This window comes from Dendrobates tinctorius, unplaced genomic scaffold, assembly GCF_039654945.1.
Source record: "Dendrobates tinctorius isolate UK_male_01 unplaced genomic scaffold, ASM3965494v1 ptg000094l, whole genome shotgun sequence".
Taxonomy (NCBI): Eukaryota; Metazoa; Chordata; class Amphibia; order Anura; family Dendrobatidae; genus Dendrobates; species Dendrobates tinctorius.
This window is the reverse complement of record NW_027361762.1, coordinates 15,592,248-15,612,062: the sequence shown is the minus strand read 5'-3', so window position 1 is coordinate 15,612,062 and position 19,815 is coordinate 15,592,248. Positions and strand designations below refer to the sequence as shown.

The 19,815-nt window shown below is 44.6% G+C and overlaps 1 protein-coding gene across 14 annotated transcripts in view; it reads right to left on the bottom strand.

The window, feature by feature from the left end:
* The window catches only part of SERHL2 (serine hydrolase like 2), a 405,871-nt gene that overhangs the window by 108,707 nt on the left and 277,349 nt on the right, over window positions 1–19,815 (bottom strand). For 13 of the 14 annotated variants that reach the window (XM_073586685.1, XM_073586692.1, XM_073586683.1 and 10 more), the window contains one exon: window positions 15,675–15,754. In XM_073586685.1, the coding sequence (XP_073442786.1) occupies window positions 15,675–15,754 (80 nt within the window). Of the gene's footprint in view, window positions 1–14,737; window positions 14,802–15,674; window positions 15,755–19,815 lie in introns of all 14 variants that reach the window. The other variant, XR_012234322.1, reaches the window with a different exon arrangement.

The following is a 19,815-nucleotide window of genomic DNA, read 5'->3' as shown; positions in this document are numbered from 1 at the left end:
TTTAAATTTCTGCGGAAATTCAAAAACTGAAAAGTGGGGCGTGCAATATTATTCGGCCCCTTTACTTTCAGTGCAGCAAACTCACTCCAGAAGTTCATTGTGGATCTCTGAATGATCCAATTTTGTCTTAAATGACTAATGATGATAAATATAATCCACCTGTGTGTAATCAGGTCTCCGTATAAATGCACCTGCTCTGTGATAGTCTCAGGGTTCTGTTTGATGCACAGAGAGCATCATGAAGACCAAGGAACACAAAAAGCAGGTCCGTGATACTGTTGTGGAGAAGTTTAAAGCCGGATTTGGATACAAAATGATTTCCAAAACTTTAAACATCCCAAGGAGCACTGTGCAAGCGATCATATTGAAAGTGAAGGAGTATCATTCTACTGCAAGTCTTCCAAGACCCGGCTGTCCCTCTAAATTTTCATCTCAAACAAGGAGAAGACTGATCAGAGATGCAGCCAAGAGGTCCATGATCACTCTGGATGAAGTGCAGGGATCTACAGCTCAGGTGGGACAGTCTGTCTATAGGACAACAATATAAAGCAAAATCTACAATGGAATGGTTCACAAATAAACGTATCCAGGTGTTAGACTGGCCAAGTCAAAGTCCAGACCTGAATCCAATCGAGAATCTGTGGAAAGAGCTGAAAAATGCTGTTCACAAACGATCTCCATCAAACCTCACTGCGCTAGAGCTGTTTGCCAAGGGAGAATTTCAGTCTCTCATTGTACAAAACTGATAGAGACATACCCCAAGCGAATTGCAGCTGTAATTGCAGCAAAATGTGGGGCAGCATAGTGTTAAGCTAAAGGGGCCGAATAATATTGCACGCCCCACTTTTCAGTTTTTGAATTTCTACAAAAATTTAAAATAACCAATAAATTTCGTTCAACTTCACAATTGTGTTCCACGATCTTTATGTTTAAAGCATGATATGTGGGAAAAGGTTGAAAAGTCCCAGGAGCGATGGGAGAAGGTGCCGTGGTGCACAGATCCTGTTGTTGGATAGCGAGGGATCACAAGGTGCCCAGCTGGTCCAGGATGTGAATACTCGATGTTCGGAGCAGGTAAGATGATCAAAGTGCAGCCCCGGCCGGTGGCATGCGCTGAGGGATCACTGCAGGTTGACCAGAGTCATAGTGCACCACTAACAGATCATTGAGTCAGGACTTTAGTGATGTCACGCTCTATGATCTGTTAGCGGTGCACCAACGTTCGGGTCAACCTGCATGTCCAATAAAACATCAAGTTATAGGAAGAAAAAGGAGGGAAGGGAACATTTTAGGCCATCAGTATTACAATTATGAAGTTACTAAAATCCAATGGAAACCATACATAGTGCAGACAGGCGCGAACCAATGCGGAGCACAATCCAGACAGAGAAGAAACACACCGGACAAAAGGGCGAGTCACATCAGTCTGATGTAAGATGGTAAGCATAGGATTCCTGAAATTCAATCCAGTCTCTCCAAGTCTCAAAATATCTCCAAGTCTCACGGTATCTATCACAGTCAGTGGGGGTTTGGGCAATCAAATGTTCCATCCTATTTAGAAAAGTTATTATACAGAACCACTCCTCCAGAGTAGGTAGAAAAGTACTTTTCCAGTGGCAAGGAAAGATATTCTTAGCAGCCTGTATAAGGTAGCTTATTAAAGACCTTTTGCATCTGGTGAAACTAGTTGGGATCATAAACAGCAAGAGAGATGCAGGAGAGTCGGGCACAGAGAGACTAGTCATTTTTTTAATAGTCTGAGTCTAGAAACCTCTTACTATGGGACAACTCCACCAAATGTGGATCATCGTCCCTTCCTCCACTCTACATCTCTAGCATCTATCTGATACTGCAGGAAACCACTTATGAAGTAATACGGGAACCCGGTACCATCTGGAGACGATCTTAAAGGAGGTCTCTTGAGCTTTGGTTGCAATTGATGTTTTTTGAGCAAATTGAAAATATTTAGCCCGTTGTGGGTCTTCAAAAGATTTGCCCAGTTCTCTTTCCATGCATCACAATAGGGTGGTCTAACAGTTGTAGTATGGGCTATTAGGTGTTTATAGAGCAATTAGATGGCGTGCAAGGGTGGAGACGACGACAGGCATAGTTTTTCAAAATTTGTAAGATCCCTATTGAGCCGTTTATATTTCCTAACATGGGAATAGAAATGTTGCAATTATCTCTAGTCATAGTCGGCTCTTGGAGGGATAGAGCAGTTCCGAAATATCTCGTTGAGGGGTATTAACCCCTTTACGCCGCAGTCCTTTTTAGTTTTTGCATTTCTGTTTTTCACTCCCCTTTTTACAAGAGCCATGACTTTTATTTTTCCATCAGTATGGCCATGTGGGGCTTGTTTTTTGCGGGACGAGTTGTACTTTTGAACAACACCATTGGTTTTACCATGTCATAATAGGGAATTTAGATTGTGAGCCCCATCGGGGACAGTGATGATGATGTGTGCAAACTGTAAAGCGCTGCAGAATATGTTAGCGCTATATAAAAATAAAGATTATTATGATTATTATTATTATTATTATTATGTACTAGAAAACGGGGAAAAAATTTCAAGTGTGGTGAAATTGCAAAAAAAATAGTGCAATCCCATAGGTTTTTTGTTTGGCTTTTTTACTAGGTTCACCATCTGCTAAAACTGAACTGCCATTATGATTCTCCAGGTCATTACGAGTTCATAGACACCAAACATGTCTAGGTTCTTTTTTATGTAAGTGGTGAAAAAAAATTCCAAACTTTAAAAAAAAAAAAAAGCCATTTTCCGATACCTATAGTGTCTCCATTTTTCATGATCTCGGGTTGGGTGAAGGCTTTTTTTGCGTGCCTAGCTGACCTTTTTAAACCCTTACTGACCTCAGATGTACTATTACGCCGATGTCAGTATCCCCCGCTTTGAAGTTGGCTCCGGCGGTGAGCCCACCTCAAAGCCGGGACATGTCAGCTGTTTTGAACAGCTAACAGGTGCCCGCAATAGCCGCAGGTGAAATCGCGATCTGCCCACGGCAATTAATTAGTTAAATGCCGCTGTCAAACTGACAGCAGCATTTAACAAGCGCTTCCGGCCATCTGGCCGGAAATGCGCACATGGGTGACCTGCGTCACGTGATCGCAGGTCATCAGTGTGTCGGCATGACAACCAGAGGCCTCTGTGACATCTAAGGTTGTTGATGCCGGATTGCTGTGAGCGCCACCCTGTGGTCGGCGCTCATAGCAAGTCTGCAATTCAGCTACATAGAGGCGATCTGAGCATTGCCTCTATGTAGCAGAGCCGATCAAGCTGTGGCAGCTTCTTGCCTCCCATGGAGACTATTGAAGCATACCAAAAGTAAAAGAAAAAAAAAAGATTTTAAACATGAAAAAAATAAAAAAATATATAAAAGTTCAAATCACCCCCCTTTCACCCCATTCAAAATAAAACAAAAATAAAATCAAACAGACATATTTGGTATTGCCATACTCAGAATCGCCCAATCCATCAATAAAAAAAAGGACTAACCTGATCACTAAACGGAGTAGTGAGAAAAAAAAAATCAAAATGCCAGAATCACTTTTTTTGGTCACCACGACATTGCATTAAAATGCAATAACGGACAATCAAAAGATCGTATCTTCACAAAAATGGTATCATTAAAAACGACAGTTCGGCACACAAAAAATAAGCCCTCACCCAACCAGAGATCACGAAAAATGGAGACGCTACGAGTCTTGGAGTGTGGCACAATTTTTTTTTTTTTTTCATTTAGCAAATTTGGAATTTTTTTTCACGACTTAGATAAAAAAGAACCTAGACATGTTTGGTGTCTATGAACTCGTAATGATCTAGAGAATCATAATGGCAAGTCAGTTTTAGCACTGAACCTAGCAAAAAATCCAAATAAAGAACCTATGGGATTGCACTTTTTTTTGCAATTTCATCACACTAGGAAATTGTTTCCCATTTTCTGTTACACGACATGGTTAAACAAATGGTGTCACTCAAAAGCACAAGTCGTCCAGCAAAAAATAAGCCCTCACATGGTCATACTGATGGAAAAATAAAGTTATGGCTCTGGAAAGAAGGGAAGCGAAAAACGAAAACGCAAAACCGAAAAAAGCTCCGGGGGTTAAGGGGTTAATAATCTCATTTTGGTGCAGATACGATCTTTTGATCCCCCGTTATTCCATTTTAATGCAATGTTGCAGCAACCAAAAAAAAGTAATTCTGGCGATTTGACTTTTTTTTCGCTACGCCGTTTAGTGATCAGGTTAATCCTTTTTATTTTTTGATAGATAGGGCGATTTTGAACACGGCAATACCAAATATGTTTGATTTTATTGTTATGGTTTTATTTTGAAAGGGGCAAAAGGAGTGATTTGAACATATATATCTTTTTTTTTTTTTTTAAACATTTTCTTTTGGCATGCTTCAGTAGTCTCCATAGACGTTGCCACAACCCGATCGGCTTAGCTACATAGAGGCGATGATCAGATAGCCTCTATATAGCTGATTTACTCACTTGCTTTGAGCGCCGACCATTGGGTGGCGTTCATAGCAATCCGGCAGCGACAACCATAGAGGAGACCTCTGGTAGTCATGCAAACATACCAGTGACCCGCGATCACGTGATGGGGGTCACCGGTGTGCGTAATTCCAGCGCGATTGCTGGAAGCGCTTGTTAAATGCCGCTGTCAGTGTCCTGACAAAAAGATGTCCTGGGAAAGATGTAGGCTCATCGCCGGAGCCCATATCAAAGGGGGAGACATGTCATGCGCCGTACTAGTATGGTGCATGTTGTGAAGGGGTTAAAGATGCATTAGATAGTACACGAGGACAGTGAAGAGGGTGATATTTACTTCTACCCAGAAATCGATTGGAAGATAGCCCAGGGAAAAAGGTGGGATTGTCTGAGTTTGGGTATAATGGGCCCTGTGGGTCAATAAAAGAGATCTTCTTATTGTCTCGACATAGGGATAGGATGGTACAGTATGTGCTGTAGGATTGTTAGAGGGTTTAAGGGCTGAGGAATGTGGGTTCCAGGGGAGAATAGCTAATGCTCTTGGACATATAGTTTGTGCTATATGAACCCAAAGCTTCCCATGTTGATGGAGAAAATAATTGAGCATTCTGGCATGGACTGCCGCCATGTAGTACTTTCTGCAATCTGGAAGACCGAGGCCCCCCTATCTGTTTAGACCTGACTAATATATCACCACGAATACATGGATGACTAGCAGGCCAGATGAACTTACAAAAACTACTACGTAGAGATTTCCAAAAATTTAAAGGGATTCTGGTCGGGATAGTTTGAAAAAGCTAAAGCAGTCTAGGTAAAATATTCGTTTTTAATATATTTACTCGGTCGAACTATGAGAAATCCTTCACAGTCCATGAATTAAGGTCCTTATAGACTTGACCAAGTAAGGCTTTGTAATTGAGGTCAAACAGTCGAGAAAGATCACTATGTATGTGTATCCCTAAGTATTTTATACCCTGTGATGGCCAATAATAAGGAAAATTTGATTGGATGATAGCCTGAGTGGTAGTTGGCAAGGAAACGTTGAGAGCCTAAGATTTTGAAGTGTTTATTTTGAAACTGGACCATGTACCAAAATGATCCACTTCTGCCATGCTATAAAGCATTCTCCTATATCGAATTTTTTGAGGGCGTAATAGATTGGCTGACCATGACATTCTGTCAAACGCTTTTTCAGCCTCAAGGGACAGTATTAAAAGAGGTATGTTTTTTGTCTGAGTGTAGTGAATGATATCAAAATGGTTTTTAGTGCGTTATCGCTAAACTTGATCCAAATGAATATGGTTAGAGAGTAGGGGTAGGAGTCTATTTGCCAATACTTTTACTTATATTTTTAAGTCAACATTCAGCAAAGAAATAGGCCTGCAGTTTGAGCAAAGTAGGGGGTCCATACCAGATTTAGGGGGTATTGGGATATGGGCCTCTGTATTTGGGATGGAAATGGATTGAACGATACTAATATAAGGGGGGACAGAAGGGGAAGGAATGTCTTGTTAAAATTAACAGTAAACCCGTCGGGTCCGTGACTTTTTCCACTCGCTAATGATTGGACCGTTGAGGATAACTCGGAATCCGATAGGAGTTCGTCCATCAAGGATGCTGAAGCTGTATCTTCAGAAAAACACGCAGCATTTTCAAGTGGGATGTATTGTCCAGATGGCCATGTAAGTTATATAGGTTAGTATAATATTTATGAAATTCTGTGGAGATCTCTTCTGTTGTGTGTAAATTATGGCCTGCGGCATTTTTTATTTTGGAAATATGGTTTTGGGATTGTTGAGTTTTCAGTCCTCTAGCCAACATATGGCCACATTTGTTATCAAATTCAAAGAATTTTTCTACAACAAACTTGAAGTGAACGTCTATGGGCCATATTTAATAATTTTTTAGCTTTTAGTCGAGCTGTTAATAATTGCGAGTGTTGCCAGGGCAAGAGCCTATTTATGAGCTAGTTCTAGAGTCTCCACCTTGCGAATGGCTAGTGTGATCTTTTCTGCTCTATCACGTTTCCGTCGAGAGCCATGTTTTAGGAATACGTCCCTTAGCACACACTTCAAAGCTTCCCATATTGTTGTGGAAGAGGAGGCGTCCGATTTATGGTCCTGTGATATGGTATTGGCCACATCCTGAGTGCAAATCGGATCCAGAAGTAGAGATTTGCTCCATTTCCAAGTCCATCCTGACTTGAAAAGTGAAGGCACAGCAGGAGAACAAAATACAGGAGAGTTATCAAACCATAACATAGTTCCTATGTCAGTCTCTGGAAGCCATGACAAAGCATGATGTTGCACCAGAATACAGTCAATTCTGCTATACGAGTTGAGTGGAGAATAGAAAGAGTAATCCTTGACGGATGGGTGTGTGAGCCTCCATAATCAAAGAGTAAAATCTTGAGAAGTGCATGTTTTACTTTTTTTAATAGTCGTGTATGATAAAGATGGTTTTCCTGTTGAGTTATCTAAGGTAGGGTCTAATGTCAGATAAAGATCACCGAATAGGATAACTGTTCCTTTGACAATCGACACCACCTTATCTATCAAATCTATGAGAAATTGGGCCTGACCATGATTAGGAGCACCCCTATTAATGTTAACCTTTTTTCTTTATAACAATTTTGGTTTTTGCAACAGCTATTTCAGTTTCATATATCTAATAACTAATGGACTCAGTTATATTTCTGGATTCAAATGAGGTATATTGTACTAACAGAAAATGTGCAATCTGCATTTAAACAAAATTTGACCGGTGCAAAAGTATGGGCACCCTTATCATTTTCTTGATTAGAACACTCCTAACTACTTTTTACTGACTTCCTGAAGCACTAAATTGGTTTTGTAACCTCATTGAGCTTTGAACTTCATAGCCAGGTGTATCAAATCATGAGAAAAGGTATTTAAGGTGGCAACTTGCAAGTAGTTCTCCTATTTGATTCTCCTATGAAGAGTGGCATCATGGGCTTCTCAAAACAACTCTCAAATGATCTGAAAACAAAGATTATTCAACATAGCTTTTCAGGGGAAGGATACAAAAAGTTGTCTCAGAGATTTAACCTGTCAGTTTCCACTGTGAGGAACATAGTAAGGAAATGGAAGAACACAGGTACAGTTCTTGTTAAGCCCAGAAGTGGCAGGCCAAGAAAAATATCAGAAAGGCAGAGAAGAAGAATGGTGAGAACAGTCAAGGACAATCCACAGACCACCTCCAAAGACCTGCAGCATCATCTTGCTGCAGATGGTGTCACTGTGCATTTGTCAACAATACAGCGCACTTTGCACAAGGAGAAGCTGTATGGGAGAGTGATGCGAAAGAAGCCGTTTCTGCAAGCACCCCACAAACAGAGTCACCTGAGGTATGCAAAAGCACATTTGGACAAGCCAGTTACATTCTGGAAGAAGGTCCTGTGGACTGATGAAACAAAGATTGAGTTGTTTGGTCATACAAAAAGGCGTTATGCATGGAGGCTAAAAAACACAGCATTCCAAGAAAAACACTTGCTACCCACAGTAAAATTTGGTGGAGGTTCCATCATGCTTTGGGGCTGTGTGGCCAATGCCGGCACCTGGAATCTTGTTAAAGTTGAGGGTCGCATGGATTCAACTCAGCATCAGCAGATTCTTGACAATAATGTGCAAGAATCAGTGACGAAGTTGAAGTTACGCAGGGGATGGATATTCCAGCAAGACAATGATCCAAAACACCGCTCCAAATCTACTCAGGCATTCATGCAGAGGAACAATTACAATGTTCTGGAATGGCCATCCCAGTCCCCAGACCTGAATATCATTGAACATCTGTGGGATGATTTGAAGCGGGCTGTCCATGCTCGGCGACCATCAAACTTAACTGAACTGGAATTGTTTTGTAAACAGGAATGGTCACAAATACCTTCATCCAGGATCCAGGAACTCATTAATAGCTACAGGAAGCGACTAGAGGCTGTTATTTTTGCAAAAGGAGGATCTACGAAATATTAGTCACTTTTATGTTGAGGTGCCCATACTTTTGCATCGGTCAAATTTTGTTTAAATGCAGATTGCACATTTTCTGTTAGTACAATAAACCTCTTTTGAATCCAGAAATATAACTGAGTCCATCAGTTATTAGATACATGAAACTGAAATAGCTGTTGCAAAAAACAAAATTGTTATAAAGAAAAAAGGTTAACATTAATAGGGGTGCCCAAACTTTAACATATGACTGTATGTATCAATAATGGTGAAAATTATATTTCCTATTCATTATTGTACATTTTACTGCATGAAATATGTATTTGACACAACAGAAAAAGAAAACTCAATATTTGGTACAAAAACCTTTCTTTGCAATTACACAGATTAGACATTTTATGTAGTTCTTGACCAAGTTTGCACACACTGAAGCAGGGATTTTGGCGCACTCCTCCATACAGATCTACAGATCTTTCAGGGATCGGGACTGTCGCTGGGCAACATTAAGTTTCAGCTCTCTCCAAAGATTTTCTATTACGTTCAGGATTTTCTATTGGGTTTAGGTCTGAAGACTGGCTAGGCCATTCCAGGACCTTGAAATGCTTCTCTCGGTGCCACTCCTTAGTTGCTCTGGATGTGTGTTGCGGGTTTCTATTATGCTGGAAGACCCAGCTACAACCTATCTTCAATGCTCTTGCTAAGGGATGAAGGTTGTTTGCCAAAATCTTGCGATACATGACCTCATCCATCCACCCTTCAATACGGTGCAGTCATCATGTCCACTTTTCAGAAAAGCACCCCCCCAAAGTATGAGATTACCTCCACCATGCTTCACGATTGGGACGGTGTTCTTGCGGTTGTTCTCATCATTTTTTTTTTCCTCCAAGTATGGCGAGTGGAGTGGATACCAAAAACTTTTACTTTGCTCTCATTTGACCACATGACCTTCTTCCATGACTCTTCTGGATCATCCAAATGGTAACTGGAGAACTTCAAGCGGGCCAGCAACGTTCTGGCATGAGCATGGAGTATGTGAAAGAGGTCATATACAGACTCGGGAATAATAATTATACAGTTAGGTCCATATATATTTGGACAGAGACAACATTTTTCTAATTTTGGTTCTAGACATTACCACAATGAATTTTAAACAAAACAATTCAGATGCAGTTGAACTTCAGACTTTCAGCTTTCATTTGAGGGTATCCACATTAAAATTGGATGAAGGGTTTAGGAGTTTCAGCTCCTTAACATGTGCCACCCTGTTTTTAAAGGGACCAAAAATAATTGGACAGATTAAATAATTGTAAATAAAATGTTCATTTCTAGTACTTGGTTGAAAACCCTTTGTTGGCAATGACTGCTTGAAGTCTTGAACTCATGGACATCACCAGACGCTGTGTTTCATCCTTTTTGATGCTCTGCCAGGCCTTGACTGCGGTGGTTTTCAGTTGCTGTTTGTTTGTGGGCCTTTCTGTCTGAAGTTTAGTCTTTAACAAGTGAAATGCATGCTCAATTGGGTTGAGATCAGGTGACCGACGTGGCCATTCAAGAGTATTCCACTTCTTTGTTTTAATAAACTCCTGGGTTGCTTTGTTTTGTTTAAAATTCATTGTGGTAATGTCTAGAACCAAAATTAGAAAAATGTTGTCTCTGTCCAAATATATATGGACCTAACTGTAGATAGATATACAGATACCGTATATACTCGTGTATAAGCCAAGATTTTCAGCCCATTTTTTGGGGCTGAAAGTCCCCCTCTCGGCTTATACACGGGTCATATACCTGGGGGTTGGCGGGGGAGGGGGAGCGGGGGTGTCAGAGATCATACTTACCTGTCCTGCCGCGGTCTCTGCAGCCTCGCTTCTCCACTGTCTCCCTTCCTGTCTTCAGCGGTCACGTGGTACCGCTCATAACACTCATGAATATATGCATATTAATGTGTAATGAGCGGCACCCCGTGACCGCTGAAGACAGTGGAGAAGCGAGGCTGCAGAGACCGCGGCAGGATGGGTGAGTATAGCGATATTCACCTGTCCCCTGGTCCATCACTGCTCACCGCTGTCTCTGCTGCATCCTGTGTCAGTGACATTTAGGCAGCAGGGGGCACGGTGACGTGGTTAGTGCACGCCGCCCCTCTGCTGGCTGAACAGTCACTGACACAAGAAGCAGCAGACAGCGGCGATGGACCCAGGAGAGGCGAGTATGGCTTTTTTTTTTGCAGCATATTCTATGAAGCAGCATATGGGGGCATAGTCTATGGAGCAGCATATGGGGGCATATTCTATGGGGCAGCATAAGGGGGCATATTCTATGGAGCAGCATATGGGGGCATATTCTATGGAGCAGCATATGGGGGCATATTCTATGGAGCAGCATATGGGGGCATAATCTATGGAGCAGCATATGGGGGCATAATCTATGGAGCAGCATATGGGGGCATAATCTATGGAGCAGCATATGGGGGCATAAACTATGGAGCAGCATATGGGGGCATATTCTATGGAGCAGAATATGGGGGCATATTCTATGGAGCAGCATATGGGGGCATATTCTGTGGAGCAGCATATGGGGGCATAGTCTATGGAGCAGCAAATGGGGGCATAAACTATGGAGCAGCATATGGGGGCATAAACTATGGAGCAGCATATGGGGGCATAGTCTATAGAGCAGCATATGGGGGCATAGTCTATGGAGCAGTGGAGCAGCATATGGCGGCATAGTCTATGGGGCAGCATATGGGGGACATAATCTATGGAGAAGCATATGGATCTGTTTATACCAAGGAAGGTGACGGTCACAAGGGGGCATTCTCTGCGTCTTTCCAGAGAAAAGGTTTTTCCATCAACATAGAAGAGGATTCTTTACAAGTTAGGGCAGTGAGAATCTGGAATTCCCTGCCAGAGGAGGTGGTAATGGCGAACTCAGTCGAAGGGTTCAAGAGAGGCCTGGATGTCTTCCTGGAGCGTAACAATATTGTATCTTACAGTTATTGTTAGGTTCTTTAGAAGGACGTAGATCTGGGGATTTATTCTGACAGAATTTTATAGGCTGAACTGGATGGACTAATGTCTTTTTTCGGCCTTACTAACTATGTTACTATGTTACGTTATGGAGCAGAATATGGGGGCATATTCTATGGAGCAGCATATGGGGGCATAAACTATGGAGCAGCATATGGGGGCATAGTCTATGGAGCAGTGGAGCAGCATATGGGGGCATAGTCTATGGGGCAGCATATGGGGGGCATAATCTATGGAGCAGCACATGGGGGCATATTCTATGGGGCAGCATTTGGGAGCAAAGTCTATGGATTCCACCCTCAGCTTATACACGAGTCAATAAGTTTTCCCAGTTTTTTGTGTCAAAATTAGGGGGGGTCGGCTTTTACAAGGGTCGGCTTATACACAAGTATATACGGTAGATAGATAGCAAGGCCGATGTTTATTAATGAACAATATATATATATTTTTTAAAAAATGGAAAAAAGTGGCGTGGGCTCCTGTGCAATTTTCTGCGCCAGAGGGGGAAAGTCTACGGCCGGGGGCCAATATTTGTAGCCTTGGAAGGGGGTAATACCCATGGCCCCTTCCCAGGCTATGAATATCAGCCCGCAGCTGTCTGCATAGCCTTTACTGGCAATTAAAATAGGGGGACCCTTCAAACAAAATGACGTGCTGCAGGCTAATATTCATAGCCTAGGAAGGGGGCCATGGATATTGCCCCCCCCCGGCTACAAATACCAGCCCGCAGCCGCCCCAGAAATGGCGCATCTCTAAGATGCGCCAATTCTGGCACTTAGCCCCTCTCATCCCACTGCCGTGTAGCGGTGGCATATGGGGTAAGAAGGGGTTAATGTCACCTTGCTATTGTAAGGTGACATTAAGCCCAGTTAACAATGGAGAGGTGTCAATAAGTCGCCTATCCACTATTAATCTTATATTAATAAAGGGTTAAAAAAACACACATAAACAAAGTATTTTAATGAAATAAAACACAATATTTTTTCAAAGATTTTTTTTCGCCTATCCAGTCAAAGCCATCGATCACCTGCAAAAAAAATAAAACAACAAACCAACAATATAATCCCTGTCCGACGTAATCCCATTAATAACGAGTGTCCCACGACGATCTCCCCTATAGAGCTGTCACATCAGCAGATGTGACCTCTCTATAGGCCTCCGATGACACACTGACCGGAGATAACCCTCTGGCAGTGTGTCATTGGAGATAAGCCTCTCGCTTTACGGCACTACAGCCTGAGAAAATTCTCACACTGTAGTGTCGCAAAGTGACAGGTGAACTCAGTTGACCTGTCGGCGGCAGAGTGATACAATGCAGAGGATTACCTCCGCCATTGTATCACCGGAGCCCCTGGAGAGCGGTCACATCAGCTGATGTGACAGCTCTCCACGGGAGATCATCGTGGGACAATCATATTAATTGGATTACATCGGACACAGGAAGTATATTGTTGGTTTATTATTTTAATTTTTTTTCAGGTGAGCAAGGGCTTCGGGGATTAGCAGAATATGGCGAGTATGAACTATATATGTCTGTATGTGCTTTTTTACATTCAACACATTAGCCGGATGATGGGACTACTACTGTCCCATCATTGGCTAATGTGTCAATCAATCACTGTCACTGTAGCATGCATAGCCCGATGGGACTTGTAGTCCCATCGGACGATGCCTGCATACACACACACAAACACACTGTTAGGGCTGGCGGAACGCACTAAATATTAAAAGATGGTAATAAGGTGCGTTCGCAGCCCGGGGTCCACCGTGCAGGGGTGGTAAACTGCTGCTCAGTAATGGCGGACACTATATGGTGGTATAATAGAAAAACACACGCAGGTTAGCATCACCCGGTGCTTACAGGGGCGGACTCTGTTGCTTCATAGAGCCGCACTATCGCAGAACATAAATGTCGGAGCTTGTTTAAAGCTCACAGAGCTCGGCAAGGGAGTGCACAGAATGCGGTCACAGAACTCTGTCCCAAGGACACGGGGTCAGAGTCCCTCTAGACCTTCTGGGCGCGTGGCGTCGCACCTGCGGACGCCACTATAGACACTGACTATGGTGGAGTGTCGAGCACGTGTACCGTGGCGTGCAGAGCCAGCGGTGGACACTGATGCCAGTCTCAGACTCTGCCTCCACCTAAGCCTGGGCGCTTAACAGGCTAGGCTGCACAACACATGCGTACCAGGGGTAGGGGTTTCTTAATGAGTCATTCACCAGAGACATTCATACATGCAACAGTCACTCCTCATAGTCTGGTAACGTAGTTTACACTAGCGCATGGCCGAGCGGCCATGCAAACCTTTTATAGCAGCGTCCTTCCGGGACCTACCTGACCTTTCTGATGGTCCAATCCGAGCTGGAGAAGGACCTGAGCATGTGACCTCCGATCTCCAATGAGAGATCGTCTCACGGGCATGCTCAGTGGACCGAAAGGAGGACTTAGTCCCTGGAGTAGCTCGCTGCTGGACCAGAGGTGGCAGCAGCTATAGCTGGACCAGAGGTGGCAGCAGCAACCAAACCCACAGAGCTGGTCTGAGCAGAGCGCCAGGATCAACGAGTCTGCTGAGCAGCCTCCTCTGCGGCCGGAGATGAATGGGAGACCGCCAAATGCAAGGCTCGGGATTCCTACTGTGCAGCGACAAGAACCCAACGCCAAACACACACACACATGCAGTTGTCCGCACAGCCCCGCAGAGACCCTCGCACAGACCCGCCTACCCCTGCACAGCCCTGCATACCCCCGAACAGACGCCCGTATAGACCCCCACATACCCCCGCCACACACACACCATACAGGCACACAGGGCCAGTGCATGCGCAGTTAAAAAAAAGGAATCCATTGCCGGATTCCGTCATTTGTCGAACAGCGAAGGATCCGCCGCCCATAGGCTTCCATTCTAGCAAAATCGGACAGCGATGAATCCGTCGCTGTCCGATTCTTCGACATAGACAAAAAATGTTCCTATGTCCGTTATGCCATGCATATCAGGATAGGGAAAGGGGGCCATTCATACACCAGGATAAGGATGAGAGGCCATGTGTATGGGGATGAGGGGACCATATTTACCAGGAGAGGGGACATTAAGTACAAAACTGACCACAATTTTTGCTTCAGTTTTATTTTCTAATTTCCTCCTCTAAAACCTAGGTGCGTTTATGGTCTAAAAAATACGGTATTTGGTGGTTGTTTCTCGATTATAATATATTATGTATAAATAATAAATGAACTTACCGTATACCACTAATATATTTATAGTTCTTTTGTGCGGCCATTCTTCGACTATCCTCTGCGGACACTAGAGTAATAACTGCACTTTAATAGTCATGTGTGTATTTATGTTATTTTAGAAATTTATGAATAAAAAAGATTTGTACTCAGTTAAAGGGAATGTCAGTAAATCCACAGATCTAAATAGCAAATTTATATGTTGATAAAAAAATGGATTTCTCTGAAATAAGACATCATATTGCAGATCTCAAGGTATCATGTTATTCAGCTTCCTATGACCTACATGCCCATATAGACGGCTTAGGTGGGTTGATCCTGCTGACAGATTTACATATATATACAATTTATATATTTTGCTCCTTGAATGTTTTCTTGGATTGTGAGTATCCTAATATTATAGAATGTTTTTTGGTACTTTGTGCATTTATTATCCAAGTGTGTCTATATTGGTAAAAATTGCTTACAGGAAAAAAGTTGTTTAGACTGTTTTTAAAGATGTGTTAAAATCTGAAAAAGTAGCATGTACACATTATTATCAAATGAGAAACACTCATTAGGAAAACTGCTTGAATAATAATTGCTTAAAATAAAAAGAAAGTGCACTGAAATCAACGCAACTTTGCTGGACTCAGGGGAAAGGGGTCTTGTGCACCCAACCTACTTATGGAATATTTCTCAGAGTGCCACCAAGCTTTTTCTTACTCTCAAATATTTTATTGATTGAGTTAGGAGAGTTTCACATGCCTGACATTCATGGTTCGGGTTCAGACTGCTACGTCCTGACAGGACGCTGGTGTCCTGACAAGAACTGCATTCATGTATGAGGCAGTTCAGGTCAGGAGATCTGTGGCCGGTTCTGACATCATGGTCCGTTCTCAGACTATCAAGGTCCAAAATATGAAAATGGTCTTAAGCAAACACCACCATTATACCTACTCACCACCAGGTGCAGGTTTAGTCCCACGTTGAAGGAGAACTTTGGCTGTGTCAGAGTTTAATGATGGATTGCCATCCAATAATCTAAATAAATGTCAAAAGGTAAATAAAATTTACAAAAATGCAGCAGATTCAAGTATATAAAACATGGATTTTTGTGATAAACTCACCGTAAAATCCTTTTCTCCGAGACGCTCATTGGGGGACACAGATACTGTGGGTGTATGCTTCTGCACCTAGGAGGCTGACACTAAGTGAAAAAAAGAGGTTAGCTCCTCCTCCGTCGTATACACCCTCGCCCCTATTGCGGGCGGAACTCCGTTTGGTGCCAAAGTAGTAAGAGGACAACAAAATCAGCCTTAATACAGGTACAACATGTCCAGAAAAGGACCACCCTTATATCACAAATAAATGCGTATTAATTAAAAACAGAGCCAACTGGCTAATAGGGTGGGTGCTGTGTCCCCCAATGAGCCTTTCGGAGAAAAGGATTTTACGGTGAGTTTATCAAAAAATCCAGGTTTCTCCTTCGCCTCATTGGCGGACACAGATACTGTGGGACATCCTAAAGCAGTCCCTGGGTGGGATATTGACTCACCGATCCAAGCTACATGCACCTCTTGTATAAAGGTGCGTCACCGCTGCTTGGAGAATCCTTCTACCCAGGTTCGCATCCGCCGAGGCCTGAGTATGACTATTATAATGTCTGGCAAATGTGTGCAGGCTGGACCAGGTTGCTGCCTTGCAAACCTGATCCACCGAAGCCTAACGCCAAAGCGCCCAAGAGGCGCCCACTGCCCGAGTAGAGTGCGCTCTGATCCCTGCTGGAATCGGCGTGCCTCTAATGCGGTAGGACTCCTAAATAGTCAAACGAATCCATCTGGCTACGCAGGTTGCTGCCTTGTGATGGCCACTAGGAACACCACTTTCCAGGAAAGGTACCTCAAGGAGATATCCTGAAGCGGTTCAAATGGAGCTTTCTGCAGAACACTTAGGACCAGGTTAAGGTCCCAGGCGTCCATAGGCGCCTTATAGGGAGGTACCAAGTGGGAGACTCCCTGGATGAAAGTATTCACCTGCAAATTGGTAGCAATTCTGCGCTGGAACAGGCCAGATAAGGCCGATATTTGTCTCCTGAGGGGACTTGGGGCCAACCCGAGTTTAGGCCCGACTGGAGAAAAGCCAAGATGTCGGGGATCAAGAATCTCAGCGGAGAAACACCGCGGCCTCGACATCAAGCACCTTCCAGGTGTGGTGGTAAATTCGTACTGAAGCCGGCTTCCCAGCGCTAACCATTTTAGCGACCACCTTGCTCCCGAACCCTGCCTGGGTTAGAATCCAAGATTCAATGGCCATGCCGTCAAACACAGGGCCTCTGAGTTCGGGTGGCAGATCGTCCTTTGAGAAAGTAGACCTGGGCGCTCTGGCAGTTGGCGAGCAGCTGCATTAGATCTGCGTACCACGCTTGACGGGCCCGTCCGGGGCCAGCAGAATCGCCGGAACCCTTTCCGTCCTGATCTTTTTGATAACTCTCGGAAGTAGTGGCATGCGGGGGAAATAGATCAATTGCGGGTCCCTGGCCCGAGCAACATATGTGGGTACCTTGGCGTTCACCCTGGAAGCTATCAGGTCCACATCTGGAGTTCCCCACAGTTGACAAATATGCTGGAAGACCTCAGAATGTAGTGACCACTCTCCGGACGCAAGACCCCGACGGCTGAGAAAGTCTGCCACCCAATTCTCCACACCCGGGATGTGGACTGCCGAAATCACTGAGTGGTTTGCTTCGGCCCACTGAAGAACGTGCCCCACCTCGCGCATAGTTGCTCTGCTGCGGGTGCCCCCTTGGTGATTTATGTAAGCCACCACCGTGGCGCTGTCCGATTGAATTCAGATGGGGCGGCCTGCTAGGAAGTGATGAAACTGCTGCAGAGCCAGCCGAATCGCTCGTATCTCCAATAAGTTGATCGGGAGATGTGCCTCCTGTGGCGACTACCATCCCTGGGTTGTATGGTGGCGAAACACCGCTCCCCACCTGAGCAGACTGGCGACGGTTGTTCCCACCAGCCAATGTTCTGGGGGGGAAGGTTTTCCCCTGGGTCAGAGAGGAACTGGTTATCCGCCATCCGAGCGACTGCCTGACTTGAGAGGACAGTAGGCACCGCCGATCGCGCGTGAAAGGATTCTTATCCCAGGCTGCCAAGAGGGCGTGCTGCAGGGGGCAAAAATGGAACTGGGCGACCGGTACCGCTCCAATTGCTGCCACCATTTTCCCTAGAATCCTCATCCCGAAACGGATGGTATGAGGGACTGGCTGGCTAAGAGTCCGGACTCCCTGCCGGAGAGCTAGGGCTTTTTCCTGAGGGAGAATTACCAACCCTCGGCAAGTGTCAAAGATCATTCCTAAGAAGGAAATCCTCTGAGCTGGCACAAGGGATGACTTCTCCGCATTGACCAGCCACCCTAAGCGGGCAAGAGTATCTAGCACGATGCTGAAATTTTCCTCGCGTGCCCGTATTGAAGGGCCTATGACCAATAGGTCGTCCAAGTAAAGCAAGACGACTATGCCTCAAGAATGCAGTATGGCCATGACAAGTGCCATAACCTTTCTGAACACTCTGGGAGCCGTAGTTAACCCAAAAGCAAGCGCCACGAACTGACAATATCGACCGTTGATGGCAAAACTCAGTAACCTTTGATGAGGAGGAAAGATGGGACTATGCAGATATGCGTCTTGGATGTCGATCGAGGCCAAGTATTCTCCCTGCTCCATGGCCGATATGACTGAACGGAGAGACTCCACCCAGAAATGTCTGATCCTGATGAATTTGTTCAGATGTTTGAGGTCCAAAATCGGTCTGACCTTTTTGGGAACCGCAAACAGGTTGGAATAGAAGCCCTGAGTCCTTTCGTGCTCTGGCACGGGAACAATGATCCCATTGCGCCTGAGCGATTTGATGGCTCCAACAAAGCTCTTGCCTGGGTATCCATCCTGGGAAGACGAGAAGGAAAAAACCGTCTTTGAGGGTATCTGACAAATTCTATTTTGTAACCTGAGGCCACCAACTCCTTTACCCATGCATCATGCGTGACCCTGAACCAGACGCGGCGAAACCAGAGTAGCCGGCCGCCCACCTTGCTGGTGTCGTCTGGCAAGCGCCTCGAGTCATTTGGCTGACGATCTTTGGGATCTGGATCCCCTCGATCTGGCTGTTGAGTCCTTAACTATAGAGCTCTTCTGATAGAAATTGCGTTAGCGGCAGCAAGTGCCGAGCAATTGGCCGCATCCAAAGACGCATTGATTACGTAATCTCCGGCCATCGCGATCTGACTCGCAATTTCCGATCTTTCTGCAGTTAGCTCTTGCTCCTGCGGGACCTTGTTTAATGATTCTGACCATGAGATCATGGCCTTGGCTACCCAAGTTGCTGCGAATGAGGGAGAGAGCGCTGATCCTGACGCCTCATATACTGAGCACACTGAGCTCTCTATGAGGTGATCAGTGGGATCCTTAATAGAGGAAACGCTAGGCCCGGATAACAGGATTATAGTAGCTAGGCACGTGTCATATCGGACAAGGTTCGCACCAGGTTGTCCGGCGGACAGCAGTAATACCCCATCCTACCACTTTGTTCTCAGCGGCGCTGGTTGGTCTTCTGATCCGGCTTGGATTGGGTTAACCAGGTTGTTAGTCTGGGTGAGGGCTTAGCCACGCCCCTTGTCTTTAAATTGTCCTGCGTGACTATGGGCGTCGCCGACTATAGCTCTTTCCTTGTGCTAGCATTACCGGTCTGAAGGGGGCATCTTAGGAGCATACAATATCTGGTGTAGTATATTCCGTTGTTGCCGTTATTTCCGCCTCAGGGTTTAAAATGGACACCGCTAAGGTGCAAGCGGTGCTGCACTGGGAAAGGCCTGAATCTCAAGGCGCTTCAGCGGTTTCTAGGCTTTTCCAACTATTATAGGAAATTTATTAAGAATTTTTCGATAATTGCTAAACCGCTCACCGACATGACTAAAAGAGGTACTAATTTTTCTGACTGGTCTGAGGTGGCGGTGTGCGCGTTTGAATTTCTCAAAAACAGTTTTGCTTCAGCTCCCATCCTGGTTCAGCCTGATGTCTCCCTACCATTTACCGTGGAGGT